The following is a 19,092-nucleotide window of genomic DNA, read 5'->3' on the forward strand; positions in this document are numbered from 1 at the left end:
TATTTAGTAATTAGTCAATAATAGCCGTTGGGAGGTGCACTTGTCATTGTGCTCTCAGTGCTGGTTCCAAGCCTAGATAAAAATAGGAGGGTTGCCTCAAAAAGGGTATCCAGAGTCTGGTTCGTAGACCAGGTCCTCTGTGGTGGCCCCTAAATACCGGAGCATCCGAAAGAAGAAAATTACAGTTATATTTATGATATTTTGATAAGTGACCCAAAACCGGTGAGAGTACAGACAGAGGAATATTTTTTATAAGAAAATGAAGTTTTCGAATTACCTAAATCAAATTAGATTAGTGGCAAAAAAAAAAAAAAAAAAAAAAAAGGTTTTTGCTTCATAAGGCTCTAGCAGTTATTAATACTAAGTCTTACACAGATTTTGCATCCTGAACTGTTAATAATTAATTACAATAATGAATAATTAAAACACATTTTTGTTTTACATAAAAATGCAAAATATATACCAAAGCATATCTGATGTTTTACTTTCAACTGAAATTATGCATAGCCCCTTTAAATAAAAATGCTCCAAATTATTTAATTGAATTAAATAACTATATAATAACTATTAATTAAAAAAAACTAAAAACTAAATTGTGTTTAAAGCATTAATTTGTGTAATTTCAAAAATTAAGAATGTAGTACATAAACTATTAATAGAAAGACAAAACCATACAAAAATAAATAACACTGGCTTATAGAACTATTTGTAGACTTGATTGGATTTTTTCAAGTTTAAACGTTATGGGTTTGGAGAAGGTTGGATCTCGGCTCGGAGGTTGGAATAGTGTGATCGGTAACGGTAATGTTATTTTGATGTAATGAAAGTAAATAGAACAGCAGTTTGTTGTTGAGAAATTGAAGGTTGGTTCGGTATTCATGTTTACTGAAACACGCGGCTGTTGCGTCTCTGTGGAGTTACAGGGGGGTTCAAGCTGGGCAGGCAAAATGACACCACGCTGTATGTAAAACACTCAACAGTGTGAAGACTCCAGTGAGATACACAGGACCAGAGACAGGACGGTACTGGAAACGCTTCGTAGATGGAACCTGGGGCTAAAGGTACGACTTTTATACAGAAAACGAGGTCACGAGGTGTAATGTTTACTGATTTTAAAACTGGTAAGGTTTTCTGTGTATTGTGCCTCTCCCACGTGTACTTCAGAAAAATCCATTCTCCTGTATTTACCTGTAAACCGACACGAAAAATGACGGATCAGCTAGTGGAGCTGAGAAGCATAGATACTATTCGAGTCGTGTAAAACTAGTTATTTGCTTTCTACCCTAAAACGACAAGGCCACTGACTGGACTGTGTGTTTATGTTATGTCGATTATCATTTAATGATCATTATTGTTAGGATTTCAGGGTGAAAACAAAAACAGCCTGACGGTTAGTGCTGTGACTCATGGGCGCGGTTATACACCTGCACTACCGTAGTCTCGCGAGGCCTAACGAGATTTGTATTTGGGTAATGCTAAAAGCGCTTGCTGCTACGCTCGAAGTTTTTCTGAAACAGATCCCAGCACAGAAACTGTTTAGTCTCAAACACGTGTAAAACCTCTTAAATTGAACTTTTTGAAGAAATGGACTTAATAGAATTTTATTTAGTTCTGTTGGTAGTTTAAACAAACTCTCTCTTAGGTGAAACAGCAGCTACCAGTGCAGTTTTTCTTTCTACACAAATGTGTTCTAATGCTACAGTACAACATACATATCCCTATTAAATAACCTATTTAAAACTTTTATAAGATGTATTTTAAACTTTTGAACATTGACGTAAACGTTTAAACTATTTTTTGACAGCTAAAAGCATAAGCCATGAAAATTGCCTTTCTTGTATAAACCAGGCTTTTCGGGTTTACATGAGTTTTAATCCTTTCATGCTGTTGTCATAAAAGCAGTGGTTGGTTGGTAGCCTTATAATTAGCTTCAATTAATCTGAGTGGTTTTGCTTCTTTCTTAAGCACATTTTCATGCTTCAACAAATTAGTTTCACTAAGCTGGCACTTTACCTAACAAGTGTGTTAACATGTTAAAATGGATAGACATGATGTTCCAATAACACTTTAGCCAAAAGATAACAACTAATTAATAATGTGGGGATCAAATTTATTCAACATGTTGTTTTGGTGTCTTACATCTTCAGGGTCAAAAGTTATTTTTGTTGTGTTTTGCATCTAGTTAATCTGCATTGGTTTTCTCTGGGTACTATTTTGGACTGGATACTCTAAAAGTATGAATGTGTGATGCCTTGTTATTGGCTAATAGTAATAGCATCTCACTTTTCCACTGAACTAAATACTGTAGTTCGTCTGTGGCTGTGTGACTGCCTTGTAAATTCACAGATTTTAATGGGGAAACCAACAATGGCCAATGACCAATCAAACAGTTTCATGTTTTAAGCAGGTGGTTGATTATTTTCACAGGTATGAAATAAACCTAGAGGTGAATGTTGGTGGTCCTCTTTTGGTAATGCTAGTGATGTGGGTAGGGTTTAATAACAAACCACATTTCTGAAAAAGTTGGGGCATTTTGAAAAATGCACAAAAACTAGTTTGTAAATTCAAATAAATTATGAATTTGACACCTGCAACACATTTAAAAATTGTAGCAGTTTTGCAAAGGAAATTTCTGGCTTGATACGAGACTTCATCTGCTCAACAGAGATTGCTGTTGTTTGATTCACCTCTTCATACGTTCTCAATTGGAGACAGGTTTGGACTGAAAGCAGGCAAGGCAAGAACACACACTCTGTTCCTACAAAGCCACACTATTGTAGTGCTTGCAGAATGAGGCCAAACATTGTCTTGCTAAAATAACCAAGGACGTTGCCTTGATGGCAGCATATGTTTCTTTAAAATCACAATACAAAACTTTGTGTCAATGGTTTATTCACACATATGCAACTTACCCATTTAGTGGGCAGGAATGCAACTCTATAGCATGCTATAATATTATTTTATAAACCTTTTACTCTTATTTTGCCTCTGTCCCAATTTTTTTAAATGTGTTGATATGGCTGTCAATATACTTAAGGGAAACCAAGCTGTAGCTTGTCTGTTGAAACAAGTAAATCAATTAAAGTTATTATGTATACAAATTCAAGTAAAAACAATGAGCAGGCAGAATACTCTAATACTCAAATAGCTAAATAGCTGGGTCAGTAAATGGTGAGTATAAGTTATATCTTATGCTTAAATCTGATCATATGCTGTGGCCTTTACAGTCACCAGATATTACAGTCACAGATTGTACACCTAAAGAAGATTTCAGACCAGCATGTTAGACAGTGCTCTCCACCACCACCAACCAAACATCAGAAGAAGAAAAGAACAGTGTTCCATCTCTCTAGTGCAATTTCAGATGTTTGTATAATCTGTTCTGTGGTGCATTAAAGCTGTTCTGGAGGCGTCTAAACTCCAACACCATACTAAGACTCTATAAAATGTTTTCCATTAAAGTGTCATCCATCTGTATGCTCCAACGTAAGAAAGGAAGGAAAATGTGACATGGGATTTGGCTTGGTTTGAACAAGACCTCAGATTGTGTACAGCTGTACTGTGGAAGCACCTGTCTGTTTAATGGGCTGTTCTGAATTGTAATCATGTAAGATATATTTAGAGCTGTGATGTAAAGATGTGAACTTGCTTCAATCCTTCTCCTGAAGCAGTCGGAGGGAAAAGTAGAGGACCGCACACAAACCTGTAGTACACAACACATTTTAAGCAAGGAAAAGGATTTTTTGGGAAGGCAGCTGTTCAAAGAAATGTTCAATGTGAAACAATCAAATCTGTTGTTAATTGTTGATTAATGATCATTTTAATAAATCATTTGTTTTTAAAGAAACAGGGTTTTATGTAGTTTTATTGTGTTGGCTGTAAAATGTCTTTCCCACGTTTTGTTGTACAAAATGAAGACATAGTTTCACTCCGGATTACATGCAACTAAAAAGCAAGTTAATTGTATGGAACAGTGCGACTTATCTCTTTATTGGTAATGAGAAATGCAGTTTAACTGTAACAGGGCGGGACATGCCTCGCCATTGAGGCAGCAGGCCAATATGCAGGATGTATTGCCATGGTAGAGCCACAAACAAAAATTAAACTACAAAGTAAAGGGCGACCAAAATCACAGGAATGAATAAAAGAAACAAAAGACCAAATTCAATCCGCAGCCCATAGTAGAGAGGTGATAGAACAGGTAGGTGAAGACATTAGCAGAGTAGGCTTTCCACATGCTCGCCCGGAAAAGAGAAGGCACGTACACCCCACAGGCTAGTATCCACTTTCTAGTATTCACTCAAAGGCTAGCTGAATGAGATAAGCTTTTTGTTTGGACAGCAGATGTTTGTTTTGAAAACAAACTTGTGCCATCCACAGTCCTGTTAATGTGTGACTGCAAGGCAGAGTCGGTTTAACTTTAGCTCACAATTAAAGCTATGTGTGAAGTGAACTTGCTGTCAGTGTTACTGACACAAAAACATTTAGAGTGCATCTATTGCTGTAATTTGTTGAACATATTTCTCTACAGCAGCAACATTGGAGACATTTTGACACTTCAGATGCAAATCATGTTCATAATCTTCAAGTCTGGGAGGAAATAAACAAAATATTGGTTGAGATTCTGGGACATACACATTTTAAAAGGAGTGAAATATTTTGGACCCAGTCGGCTGTGCCAGTTGGTGGGTTGGAGTGCTGCTTGTTTATTGCTGTCCCTGGCTTGTTCTGGGTTTTCTTTCTTTCCTCTCTTTCCAAGAGCTTGGTGGTCACAGCAGACCCTGGCCAGTGCTATTTTTCTGTTACCCTTTTTTGTTTGTTGCTTTTTAGTCACAGTATTGTTCTACCTTGGCTAAGCCAAACTGGGTTAATTTTTTAATTCTTGCTGGTGTGGGCGGGGCTACACCTTTTATATCAGGAGTGTAATTTTTTTAAATTACAAAATATAAAAATATCCAGATTTGAATTAGCCTCGAAGCTTGTACAGTCACAGCCCTTTGAGGCCAGCTTGGAACCATGGGCTTGATAGCATTTAGTATTCCTGTCTAAGTAAACTTTGATCACGAAGCAAACCTCACTGTCCTATATCAAGCTCAAACTCTTAACATATGCCTTCTCTCTCTCTCTCTCTCTCTCTCTCTCTCTCTCTCTCTCTCCCTCTCTCTCCATGCTTCTTCATGCCTTGACATGCCAGGAACCAGAGGGGAGGAGAAAAACGGAGAACAAGAAAAACCGGTAAGCAGCTGTGAGAGGCAGAGAGAGAGTGTGTGAAAGAAGGAGGAGATTCCTACCCTGTCAGCATAACCCTGGAGACCTTCTGGTGGAGAGCGGACACACAGAGGAAACCAGTAGAAAAACAGTAAAACTGAAGACTGCTGTAAGCACGTTATCTACCAAAGGAGGAAAAAATGGACAGCTATATGTTTGAGATCGAGTAAGAACTTCCTCTTTTATTCTCTCCTTCTTAGCCTTGTCTTTCTCTTAGTGCAGTTCAGTTTATTGATGTGGTTATCAAGTACAGCATTACCCAGGCATACATTAGTTTCATATTGATCATGCGTCTAGGGTTACTGGATACTGTAACTCTTTTTTATTTTAGTTTCCATTTGAGGTGAGCCATTAAGAAATTAAAGCTGTTTTTGTGTATTTGAGAATGATGCCCAAAGTAGTGGAGGACTGTAGAGCTGTAGTAGCTTTAATGACATATACTCAAAGTTTACTCTTTTTGACCTTGTTTTTCTTACCTTGTTATTAGTCAGATTGTGCAGAATAAACTTTTGAAGACAGGTTTTAAAGTTGTTTGTAATCATGCACTAAATGACATTTAGCAGTTTCTTTAAATGGCATTGGAATTTTCATCACATCATTTAATGAAATAAAAAAAAATACAAAAAAGTGTGTGCCTGCTACACAGCTCCAGAACTCTGGAGACCTGGGCTGTACGTGGATTGGTAAATATTGCCCTGGTGAGTATTAACACCCTATGTAGGGTCTATTTCTGCCTTGCCTACTCATCACAACTGACCAGGAAAAAGAAGTTCATGAAAATGAATTAATAATTAATAGCCAGTTATATCATCTTGTGGGCATCAGTATTTTTTTGTTATCTGTTGAGGCATTCCAGCTTGCAAGTTGGCTGCATGTGATTAAGAAGCAGTCTGTTCATGCCTTGCCAGCCTGATTGCTGACTTTACCTATGCTCATCCTCTGAAATCTGAGCAAACCCAATAACGTGCCGTAGTTGTCTGGCATCGCATTAGTGCACTGGCTAAAACAGGGTTATGAGCACACTGTTCTTGCAGGACGTCAGTTTGAGGTTTTTTATACTAACTGCATTTCTCCTTTGTGGATCTGAGGCATAGGCTGTAAATATTATTTTAAATACGGTCTCTGTCCTGTACCTGATTAAAACCACATTGTATGTAATTGATGTTATTTGGATAGAAATTGACATTTTACTTTATTTTTAAGATAGTAGTATTAGTTGAAGCAAGAAGCAGGAATGATTAAGCTGAATATTTGTTTGTGTCATCTCCTTTTAACAGACATCTCAACAAGCTGGACTGCTAACTAAATGTAAATACAAATGCACCTGCTGCCACAAACTAAATACACAGTCTGAGATCCTCATTCCTGGATAACCACTATTTTACTATTTGCCTTCAACACAACTTGGCACTGTGTGTTCCCTTATGCAAAGAACTAAGAGATGAACTAACGGATAGTTAAAACTCCTAGGAGTATCTGTTGTGCAGCTTGTGTTGTAGCATGGAGAAAGGCCAAACCACAAGCCCAACTCCTTTTCTGTGGGCCAGATGAGGGGCTGCAGCCCAAGCCTGCTGCGGGGCCGGCGGTTCTTCTGTCGGGAATGGGCCCTGGAGAAGCTAAAAAAATGCCTGGGGGCAAGAAACCTGTCCAGAGTGACACAGGACTCTTCCCATTTCCCTTCAGGGGTCCTGGTAATTGGGGGTCCTGGTACTGGTAAAACAGCCCTCTGTACAGAGCTGGTCTGGCCCCAATCAGAAGCAGGCATAGCATTGGGACTGGCATCACGGTGCCTGGCCTGGCACTATTGTAAACAGGAGGATGCTGACAGCGTTGAGGTCTGGAGATTTGTTCTGGGGCTGGTGGAGCAGCTGCGTAAGAATCCCCTGCTGGCACCAAACTATGAGCACCTTTTGGCCAGCCCTGCTGTTGCTACCTGCCTGGAGCCGCTTCACTGCCAACGTGACCCAGATGAAACATTTAAAAGGTGGGTGTGGCAGATTTTTGTATTGTATGTGATTTTACCAGTTATATGTGTAACAATTAAGTTTTAATGGAATGTTTTTCATTTTTACACTTTTTATTTGTGGACATCAAAAGCATCAACACAGCACCTTCTATCTTCAGAGTCACATTGCCATTAGACAATTGGTGTTTTAATGCAAATAATGTTTGCAGCCTTGGCAATTGTCTTAATTTACTGGGGTCTGTAAACCGAATATACACCTACTGTACTTCCTTGGTACCTTGCACAGGTTGTTAGCAAAGCTACTGCTAACAACCCTTTTTTATTTTCATAATATTTCTAAGGTTTCATCTTATTTACAACCTTTGTAATGCCTGTAAGCTCCATTTTTATAAATACACTTGTTAAAGGTATAAAAGGGATTTATTAATTCTGATCACTTGTTTTTTTTCTTATTGCGTTGATTACAAGATTTTTGTGACTTGTTTATTTCATTCTGCATTAAGATAAGAAGTAAACATAGGGTTATGACTGTGTTCATGATTACAGCAGATTATTAAAAACAAAACTTGTTGTGTGTGAGCAAGTGTACCTAAGCACCACCCTATCCTGTGGCAATTTGTGGGTGCATCTGGGTTAAACGCTGCTTGTATTCTTCTTTGTTTTTCCCTTGTCTTTTCTTTGCCAACAAGTCATCGCCAAACCCCTATGAATGACCATCTTTATTCCAAAGACAGGAAAGGGCCGATTGTTCAGCCTCTTCACCACTTACATTTATTTATTTATTCCCCAAACCCAGTAATGAAGCCTATTCACAGCGATCACAAAAGGCCTTGTAATGGATGAGTGGCAGTTGGTATTTATGACTCTTTTGTGGATGAGGGGAACCAAAGGCTGAAAAATTTGTCCCTACTGTGTCAGGTTGGGTCCAGTTGGTGAGGTCACCACTATCATAAGTCTGTCACTTTTTTCTGTTTTTCTTTCTCTCTGTTTTCAGTCAGCCTTTGCTTGTTGCTAATTTGTAACCCTCTCTGTTTGCTAATTAAGTGTCCACATTCTACACATCCTTACACAAATGCTAACAAACTGCTGAGATGTTTTGTTGTTTCACATAAGCAAAAGAATGCGTCGTTGTATGTAGAGGTTTGTAAAGGTTAGGCCCGCTGTGCTCCTGCTGCTGTATTTACAAACGTACTGTCAAATGACCTAATGTGGACAAATGTTTGGACGTTTAAGAAACTGGGCTGCATCAGTTTGTCAGTTTTACATAGAGCAGTCAGCAGCAGAGCTGAACAGTTTGCTAAAAGTAGTATTTATTTTTCCTCCAGGGATCTGGATTTTATTTCCTGTCTCTAGCTACTGTCTGTTTGGAGTTTGCCACATTCTTTGTATGTCCTTATGTTATCTCCCCAAAACATGCCAGTTCTTTAAATTACGTATGAGTAAATGATTGTGGTGCCGTGCAACTTCTTTGTGCTCAGCTCTAGATGTATTCCCGACTTTTATAGTGTTTCCACACTAGGCTCTAACCAGGATTAAGGGGTTTATAGAAGCCAAAGAACTTAAATTAGTGCATGTATGCAAGTAAGGATCAGTCATCTGGCTATGAAAGTTGGCATGGCATTGGTCTTGTGCAGGAAGTAGATTGTATATTATAGAATTATTAGCCTCACTGTGTGGCGCGTGCTACTCTTATCAACTCATGAAAGCATGCACGCCTGAGATAAGGAGCCGCCAAGCTGTTTGAACTAGAGCATCATGTTTATGATACTAACTTCTCTTTTATTGTGTACAGCATAAAAAAGCTATTAGTACTACACCAGAGCTACCGACAGCTGCACAGTATTGCCATATTGGCAGTAAAATGTGAAATCTTATTAGCAGTTTAGATGCCCTTTAACCAGCATGCTCCTCACTACCAGCTTTAGTCAATTAAATCACAAGGAGGAACGTCTGTGATTCATTGACAAATTCAAAAGCTACATCTACTATATACAGCTCTGGAAAAAAATTAAGAAACGACAAAAAATTTTTTTGGATGTCAAAAACAGTGCTAATATAATAAACTATTGACAATACCAAAGCAGTGGAAAAGTACTGAGTGAGGAAAGTAAGAGTTCAATTCAGATTTTACCGGCAGAATGACCTACAAAAAGGATGGCAAACGGCATTTTGGGTGAAGTGCATTGCAAGAACAGTTTAAAAGTCTCCTCTAAGTCTCCGGTTCAAAAGGGTTGAAGCTGTGCATAGCTAGAAAAAAGGTTTGGTCTCTTCTTAGATTGCTTTTGTTAAGTGTATTGTTGACCAGGCTGCTGTATATGAGGAGACAGGATTTGGAATGGATCTAACTTGCTGCAATAGCTAATAAAAAAGTAGGTTGTTAATGGGTGCTGTGCCATCTTGCTATCGTCCAGCATTCATGTATACACAGGAAATCTCAGAGCTTCCACAGCACTGACTCACAGTGCTTCATCAGCCACACCTCAGGCCAGAAAAAGACGGATGAGATAAATGTGGTAAGTGTGAAAAGAGGCAGCTGAGGACTGAGAAATGGTGTTAAAGCAAAAGGACGACTTTTTACCACCTCATTTACTAATAGTTCATTTCATGCCCTGACATGATTTTCATTCTTGCATGTTTCCATCTTTTCGATTTTTTTCTGGTCCTGAAATCATGAAAGCAGTGCTCATGCTTTCTCCCCCATACACCCGCTCTGTTTCCCTCTCCATCATCTCCCCTGATGCTTAGACTTCCTGCACTGCTTTTTCTGTGGTGCCCCCACTTCCCTCTCAGTCTTCCTTGTGCATTCTCTTAATTGTCCCATTCAACAACACACATTTTGTGAGATTTTAAAAGCACCCTTATTTGCACATTGTACACGTATTGTGTGGTCCTAATCAAATAATGCAGTCACATCTCTGCATGGTATGTAAGTTTAAATCAAAATAGTCCGTTCTTGCAATATCCAGCCAAAAATTATCTAAATAATTGAATCAATAAATGAGTCATTTGATTAATGCTTACTCTCTTGTTTCCTCAGAGCAATATTGGAGCCGCTGCTTTCCTTACCCTCTCCAGATCAGAGTATGTTCATAGTGGTGGATTCTCTGGATACTGGAAGTGGAACATGTGTCGGGACTGGTGAAGGTCTGACAACAGTGACTGCAGGCAGTCAGAGTTTTTCAATAGCAGAGCTCCTCCTTAGACACCACCAGCTCTTACCACCATGGATCCTTCTGGTCTGTTCTGTACGCAGACAAAACAAAGCCATGTGCAAGATGTTCTCAGGTATGAATACATGTAAAATGCCATGAAAAAAGTATTTCCTCTTTCCTGATTTTCTGATGTTTAAGACACTAAGTGGTTTCAGATCTGTATACAAAATGTAACATAATGTAAAAAGAATATAAAAAATGTGAAACGCATGTTGTAATAAAGTACTTATGAAAAAGGCTTATGCAATACATATATTACCCATATTTAAATCAATCCACAAAGCAACTTACTTTATTCAGAACCAGTACAAGCAGGGCTGTTATACAAAACCCTTCATTACATGCAAGTTAAATTAAAATGTATTTAAACTTTTGACTTCCAAAATGAGGACAAAACAAGGAGACAAGGACATGCTGTTTATGCCAAATTCTGGCCCTACTATTTAAATGTCATAGCAGAAATTAGAATGAATCAGACCAAGCAACCTTATCATTTTTAAATGGCCAGTTATGGTGAAACTGTGTCCACTTTATCTTCAGATTCCCGCTCTTGGCTGATAGACGTACTACATAATATAGTTTCTGATGTTGTAGCTCACCTGCCTCAAATTGGTTATGTTGTGTTTTTTAAAGATGCTAATCATGGTTGTTATGTGGTTTTTGAATACCCATAGTATTCCTTTATGACTATTTGGCCTCACTGATCAGCAAGGCATTTACTCACAAAACCTCCACTCATGGATGTTTTGCATCATCTTGCACCAATAACTATGACAGTCACATTCTCCCTATTCCAATTTCGAAGTAGACATTAATGCTCCTAACCCATGTTTGTGCACTGCTGCCAAATAACATAATTTCATGAATTAGCAGTGATGACTGGAGACTATAGATTAGTAAGACCTTATATTCTATTCTTTTTGATATATAGCCACTTAACAGGTGGATTAACCAGTTCTAAAACCCTCTAATTCCACCTCACTCCCTCAAAAGGCTGGGTGTAGTTTAAACCACATTTAATCAGTAGCCATTTTATCCAAAAATGAAAAAGAAAACTTGAAGGAAACCCAGCATGTAGCCTGGAACGCTCTTCATTTTATCTGATCTTTGGTACTCAACTTTCCATCTCTGATCTTTTTATCTTTGTTGTCTAGGATTTCGGAAGCTTTGCCTAGATGACTTGAGGAAACCTGTGGCTGTACGAGATGTTCAGCATTACATTCTACGGAGGTTGGATCAGGAAGGGGAACTACGGAGGCAGCTCACACCAGAGACAGCCGACATGCTAAACCTGTTGCATATCAAGAGCGGTGGCTGTTTTCTTTTCCTTGAACGAGTTCTGGACGGTGTAACTGGTGGTTTAGTAGGATTAAGAGAAATCAGGGACATTCCAGGTACATTGAATGGTCTTTACCTGTGGCTTTGTCAAAGGCTCTTCCCCCGTAGACTTTTTATTCATGTTAGGCCCTTGCTCAACATTATTCTGGCTTCTCCACAACCTTTGACTTCTGAGAAACTCTATCATGCTGCAAAAGCTAGGGATGCCTTTCTGGTACGAGATGACTTTCAGTCACAAATGCATGCTTTGTCACCACTGATTGTGGATGGTCCTGAGGGCAGTAAGCTCATTTTTCATGGCAGCTTTGCAGATTGGTTAACTGATGTGAAGTACTGCACACAGAAGTTTCTTTGCAGTATTAAAGATGGTCACCTTTCACTTGCAATGTCTCTGTCACTGAGATCCAATAGCCTCAGCACAGAAGATGTATGTCAGCTAGGCCAACACCTGCTTAGCAGCGGAATCCACACAGGGGAGCCAGCACTGCTTGCACTGTGGATGCTATGGACTGGAGTTCCCACTCTCAGTAGTAATGGCAGGGGCAGATCTCTTGATGCATCTCAGCCTTCATTTCTCCTTCAAGCACCTGTGCTGATTCAACAGGATGTCCTGCAGCTTCTAATGAAAAGTGGTGTGTTCCCACCCACCTGCTCTCCAGATAACAGTCCTAGTTTGGGTGTACACTGTGTAAGTGGTGGAAAAGGAATAGTACGAAAGGTGCTGCAGAGGGAGGACTCAGTACGAGCTCTTTTGGACAGTGGCATCAGCGTAAATCGAACAGATCCCTCAGATGGACGGACTCTGCTCTCTACTGCAGCTCACACAGGGCTTGTAGATGTATCTGCACTACTGCTTTGTCGTGGGGCTAATCCTTCTTTAAGTGACAACCAGGGACAAACACCATTGACTCTTGCTGCAAGGCAAGGACATGTGGGTGTGCTACAGGTTCTTCTAAAATGGTCTCAAGATCAGGAATATGACACTGTTCGAGCCATGCTGGAGCATGCAGATGATGAGGGATGGACTGCCTTACGTTCAGCCTCATGGGGTGGCCATAAGGAAGCTGTAAAAATGCTTCTTGAGGCTGGAGCAGAGGTTGATGGTTGCGATCCAGATGGCCGGACTGCTTTACGAGCTGCTGCCTGGGGCGGTCATGAGGAGATCATGCTCATCCTCCTTGACCATGGTGCTGGAGTTGACAGCGTGGACCACGAGGAGCGTACACCACTTATTGCTGCTGCTTATATGGGCCATAAAGAAGCAGTAGAGATCTTGCTGGATGCTGGCGCAGATGTAAACCTAGCAGATAGGAATGGACGTAATGCTCTGTCAGTGGCTGCACAGTGTGTGCCATCAGCAGTGGGGAGGAGAGGGCATGGAGAGGTTGTTAGTCTACTGCTGGAAAGGGGTGCTGATCCAGAACACAAGGACAGAGATGGTATGACACCCTTACTGCTGGCCTCCTATGAGGGACATGAGGAAGTGGTGGAGCTCCTCTTAGAGGCTGGAGCAGATGTGGACGAGAGTGCTGGCACCTACCCATATGCTGTCACACCTCTCCTTGCAGCAGCCGCTATGGGGCATGCAGGCACAGTGAACCGCATGTTGTTCTGGGGAGCAGCAGTAGATGGTATTGATGGGGAGGGTCGTACAGCACTCTGTCTGGCTGCTGCTAAAGGTAGCATAGAGGTTGTCCAAACCCTGCTGGATCGGGGACTAGATGAGAATCACAAAGATGATCTAGGCTGGACACCACTACATGCAGCTGCTTGTGAAGGCCATAGAAGTGTGTGTGCTATACTCACTGAGAAAGGCAGCATGGCTCGGGTAGGTGAGCTTGACGTAGAAGGACGGACTCCACTCATATTGGCAGCACAGGAAGGTCATTGCAGTACAGTGAAACTCCTGCTTGACAGAAAATCACCCATAAATCATCGAGATTATGATGGACACTCTGCACTTAGTGCAGCTGCTCTTCAGGGACATGGGGAGGTGGTGGAACTACTTTTGAAACGTGGTGCTGATACTGATGTCAGAGATGCAGAAGGAAGACCTCTTCTATATCTGCTTGTTCTAGAAGGCCACTTAAATATATCCACTCTGCTTATAGAGAAAGGGGGTGTTTCACTAGAGTCAAAAGATGCAGAGGGTCGTACGGCACTACATGTAGCAGCTTGGCACGGTGACCTGAATGCCATTGGGCTATTGTTAAGGTATGGTGCAGACCCAAATTCACTGGACTCTGATGGTCGACCACCACTGCACTCTGTGGCATGGAGAGGTCATGTGGGTGCTGGAAAACTTCTCCTGAAAGCTAGGGGCATTAAAATCGATCTAGCTTGCAAAACCCAAGGTGCCACAGCACTCAGCATTGCCGCACAGGAAGGACACACCGAAATTGTTGCAATGCTTATGGAAAAAGGAGCAAAACCAGACCTCGTGGATCGCTATGGTCGCAGCCCTGTAAAAGTTGCTGGAAAGAAAGGTTATTTCAGCATTGTCCGCCTCCTAGAGAGCTTTGGTGCAAAGCCATTTCCTGGATTTATTCCACAACGAACATGTGGGGCTTTAGACTCATCCACTCATTCCTCTATATTCAAAACTCAGGCCTGCATTAGTTCCTCAGAGGGATTTGTCAATGGAGGCGCAGCTACCTCCTCCACTTCTTCAAACTCATTGTCAGCCTCTTATTCACCTGCATCAACTGCTGAGAGATTCCATTCAATGGCAGGATCTCAAGCATCTTCCACATGTCACTCTCTGGCCACTGTACAGACTGTGCCTGCTGACACTCTAAGCTTCATACAGCAGATCCAGCAGCACTCACTACCCCGTTGTCGCAGTAGGCCATCTACACTGCCTTGGCCAAACCCTTCCAGTTTACAGAGAAGTACTGCCGGGAATGAGCAGAAGGTTATTTCCAAAGGTAACTGTGATCTTACACATTACACTTACCCTGATAGCCCTAAAGAGCTTGGATCCACAGAAACTGCTGACTACCTTTTAAAACCCAAAGCCCCAATGTTAATTGAAGAGAAGCCAGAAAAGAGTCCTCAGAAAGGTGAAGCCGACAAGTGGAACTCAGTAATGATGTCCCTGGGACTGACACCAATCCAAAAAGGAGCTATTAACCAGACAAAATGTAAGGACAGTCCACTGTTAGGCTATCATCCCCTTCACCTCCAGTCCCATGCACAAAGAGAAAACTGGGAAGGCCTTCAAAAAACATCTCTTTCCCCATCTTTTGACCTTTTATCCATCTCCCAACATAGTGCCTTAGTAAAGGAATCTGTGTTCAATATTACAACCACAGACCCCCATCTTAACCTTAAACAGGCCATCAAGTTACAGTTTGAGGGGCCAACCAGTGCAGCACTTTACAAAAGGGAAACACCACTTTAATATATGCTCAGTTCAGTAATAGCCTATAAACGCTGTATTAAACACTTTGCTCATGGGTAACATTTTCACAGCCTACTGGGCAAAAATGTATGGAATGCTAATGCCTTTGCCTGTTGTAAGTAACCATTAAAGGTTAGGAGCAAAAGAGGGGGAGGGAGTGTTGTGGGTAATTGCTGGAGGTGAGTCTCTCAGGGTAGAGGGGAACAGTTAATGAAATGGTGCCCAGCAGCCCCAACGCATTGACCCTTGACCTCTGTAAGAGGTAAAGAGGCAAAAAGGAGCAAAAATAGGGAAAAAGGACTTGAAAGGGTAAATCCTGTGTGCATTCCATTCATTATCTTTTACATTCAGTCAAAATGGAGCAGCAAACAATTGCAGGAAAATGCTTACACAGGAACCCAAAGCAGGGAATTGTTGCATACAGGATGGGGTGGTATAGTATGTGTGATCAAGGAACTCAATATAAAAGGACATGCAAGTACACAACAGGACAACAGGGAGCCATCCAGTGCATGTTCCCTTGTGAACTGGTGTGCATAGTATATCTATAGTATGCATAGTGTCATGCACATTTTAGGGTTTTTTCATCTTTGCTAAATCATCTGTTAAATCTTAGGACTAAACTGGGAGTTATCCACCCTTTCTGGAATGCATCCGTAACAATGCAATGCTCAGAGCCAGGACTGCTACAAAAGGGCTCATGCATTGACAAAATGGATCAACAATTATCTCCATCTCAGAGGATTTTGTATTTAATAATTTGTTTAGGTCATTAGTGATAATGACTATGTGGTTCTGTTGGCTTTTAAAACTTGGCAAAAATTTGTCGCCAATTGTTATTTTTAGTATATTTATATTTGTGTCTTGTGGAAACAGTGAATAAACACTCCACAAATGTTAATGTTACAGTTGGAACAAATGTAAGAATTGATACAATGCAAAAACAGACAAGCGTAAGCATTAAAGAGGAACAGTCACATTAAGCAGTATTGTGATTCATGATGTGTATAGAATTGAATGAAAACATGCAACAAGAAGTCTTCTGTAAACAGAGAATGAATATTTATTGCTACATACAAGCAACTTTGAGAACATAATTTGACAATCTCTGGTGGTATTTATATAACACATCACAGCTGAAGCAGATGAAGGCTAGTTATTAAGTTCCAATGTTTTAATCCTGCTGTAACTTAATTTGCTGTAGCTGTAACTGTGGCAGTATAACAAAACTGCTACTCTTTAACACCACATCCATTTACTGCATTATTCAACTGATTAAGACTTGAAGCAAAATTGAGTTTGCAGAAAAGTTAGGAGTTATGAATCCAAATTTTCTTTGGGGGATTGAATATTTCTGATTGCAGCTGTAAATGTTCCCCGCAAAACACCATGAGCGTATGTGTTGAACGCTGCTGACCTGTTTATTTTCAGTTTCAGTTTTTGTTCTTCTTTAAATTTACTTTGTGGCTACCAAAACACTGTCATATACACATCCTGTAACAATTACTCTCAGATTAAACTCATTTTGAGGGTGAATTGAGAAATGCTAAATGCAAAATACACATAAATGGATGAGTGTGCCCTTACCTCCCTGAAGCTCATTTGGCTGTCATGCAACAGTTTACGAACCAAGATGTGGAGTCGTTTGTACATTTTGTTAAGGCACTTAGAAATGTGCTTGTTTTTACCCAACAGCGTCTGTAATTAAATAGTCCATAACATACCATCAAATAAATGTTGCTTCTTTTCCATTGTTAGGAGGTGGGGCAATTGATCACATGTTATTTGTCTGTATGACTGTTCCTCTTTAACATTTTAAGTATATTTAAAGATATATGCAGTGTTTATTTAAGGATCCAGCAAAACACAAATTTCTGCCAGGTGTGATATTCAGTGTTTTATAATTTAATTTACTTTAATTAAATTTTTTTAATTAAAATAAAAATGTCACTTGTTTTTGGTGAAGAAGTTGCTAATTCTCCGCTTGCTAAGACTGCTCTTAAAACTGTGTTCTTTTTTCTGGCTTGCTGTCACAGACTTTGTCATTCCCTCAAACAAATTAGGAGAATATGTTGATCTTTTATATACATGCACCTACATTTTATTCTTGTCTGTCTCCTTTCCTCCCATACATAAACAAAGTAATGACTCTAGGTCAGTTTGATCAAAACAGATCACAGCATTAGAGTTCACCAAATGAGTTGGTTTTATATTTTAATATTCAGGTCCTTCATGTTTACAGGCGCTAAATCTTTCACTATTAAAACTTCAACTGTGCCAAATGTTTTCATGTTTACCTTGTTCTTTCTGCCATCTGTGTTGCTGTCCTGTTAAGTTTGTGTGAAAATGTCAAACATTCCTTCAATTTACAGACAGATCTTTTTTTGTTTTCACAGACACAGATCTAAGTAAAGGGAACTGTTTATTGCATTTCTAAAGCCTACTTGCTATTTCCTTTAAGCTTGAAGCCAAACAGAACCAAGTTAGTCAAACCACCACTTAAACACACAAGCAGACGTATACAAGTTTAGATACAGATTTCCACAAATAAATGCAAATAGTGCACACTTCTTTATTATCTATATTAGTATACACTTAAGTTAACTATGTAGGAAATAATTCCAGTTAAGAAAACTGAGCATTTGTACATTTTGCTTTATCATATCATATGTGGAAACTACAGATTGTTAAACATAACATTCCAAAATTGTATTAATATGAAAGTTGTGAATATGCAGTCCTGATGTTTAATGAGAAGACCTGGCTTGCAATTATTACTTCAGTTCATCCCACAGGTGTTTAGTGGAGTTGTGGTCCATGTGGTGAGTTTCACGAAACTTGTCACACACATTTTAGACATGCCATTATGGACCCTGCATTCTTTAAACACAAACATGATGGACTCTAGTGCTATACCACCAGTGGCATGGGTGAAAACAAAACAATTAGGTCCAATCACTTGCACATGGCCAGGAGACCATTAATTTCCATGCACCTTAAAGGCATTAATTTGTTCTTTTTTTCTGTTTAATTTATGATTATAAAATGTAAATACAGGTCTAGTATAAACTGTATTTATGGTTGTAATGATTATACTCCAGACTCTGACGGGGTTTCACTGTGTTTGATATGGCACATTGATTTACAGCTGTAAATAAACAGCTCTAAAGCAGATCTACTTTAGAGCTGTCAGGTTAAACAGAATGAATCCACTCATGTCAGCCAATAGAAAACAAGCATTACACGTGACCATGCGTAAAGTAATGCACGCTGCACCCATGGAAAGCACCTTGTGCTATGCCAAATCTGCTTGTCCTCAGGATAGACTGCTGTAGACCGTCTGTGATGTTGGCTATAAGCATTCCTCTTTAATCAAACATAAGTTGCACTGTGGGTAGAGTACTTTGTTTCACAAACTTTGGATTCCGGCAAGTGGCATGTGGTGCATTGAGCAATTTAACATTCCTAAAAGTATTACAAAATTCCACTCTCCGTTGGCACATCACATTTTTTACTTGATTTTTTTATTTCATGTATAAATTAAACTATGCCATAAATCAAGCCTCTGTCCACTCCCCTTTCATAGATAGCTTCTTATACAGTACTGTTTTTATCAAGCATTGTGCAATCATGATAATTGAGACTATTGTTTGTCTGAATACTACCTTTCCCAATGTATTGTACTGAGGTAATTAAGATGGATTACAGCTTCAACGGTTAAGCAGCCTGTTTCTCTAAAGTTGGCACACCTGATCTGCCAGTGGCCTGGTAAACTTTTGAAATATTATACTGGTGCAATACCCGGATGTGGTAGTTACTATGGTGTTTCAATTAAAAAGATTTTCATACATTAGATGTCATTATGTAAATTATGCTACTTTTCATCATATCCTGTAGTACCAGAT

The 19,092-nt window shown here is 39.7% G+C and overlaps 1 protein-coding gene across 1 annotated transcript; it reads left to right on the forward strand.

Moving 5' to 3' along the window:
* Positions 1–996: 996 nt before the first annotated feature.
* Positions 997–17,473, forward strand: ankrd50l (ankyrin repeat domain 50-like). Its single transcript, XM_063005901.1, has 5 exons — positions 997–1,061; positions 5,195–5,434; positions 6,546–7,252; positions 10,272–10,519; positions 11,601–17,473. Exons 3-5 carry the CDS (start codon positions 6,816–6,818, stop codon positions 15,185–15,187), a joined length of 4,272 nt encoding a protein of 1,423 aa, XP_062861971.1. The 5' UTR covers positions 997–1,061; positions 5,195–5,434; positions 6,546–6,815; the 3' UTR covers positions 15,188–17,473.
* The last annotated feature ends 1,619 nt before the right edge of the window (positions 17,474–19,092 follow it).

This window comes from Trichomycterus rosablanca, chromosome 12 (assembly GCF_030014385.1).
Source record: "Trichomycterus rosablanca isolate fTriRos1 chromosome 12, fTriRos1.hap1, whole genome shotgun sequence".
Lineage (NCBI taxonomy): Eukaryota > Metazoa > Chordata > Actinopteri > Siluriformes > Trichomycteridae > Trichomycterus > Trichomycterus rosablanca.

Bases quoted from the DNA above. Each gene is read 5' to 3' on its own strand.
- ankrd50l (XM_063005901.1), top strand. From the start codon at position 6,816: ATGAGGGGCTGCAGCCCAAGCCTGCTGCGGGGCCGGCGGTTCTTCTGT. The intron at 7,253-10,271 runs GTGGGTGTGGCA...TTGTTTCCTCAG, and splicing joins CCAGATGAAACATTTAAAAG to AGCAATATTGGAGCCGCTGC. The intron at 10,520-11,600 runs GTATGAATACAT...TTTGTTGTCTAG, and splicing joins CATGTGCAAGATGTTCTCAG to GATTTCGGAAGCTTTGCCTA.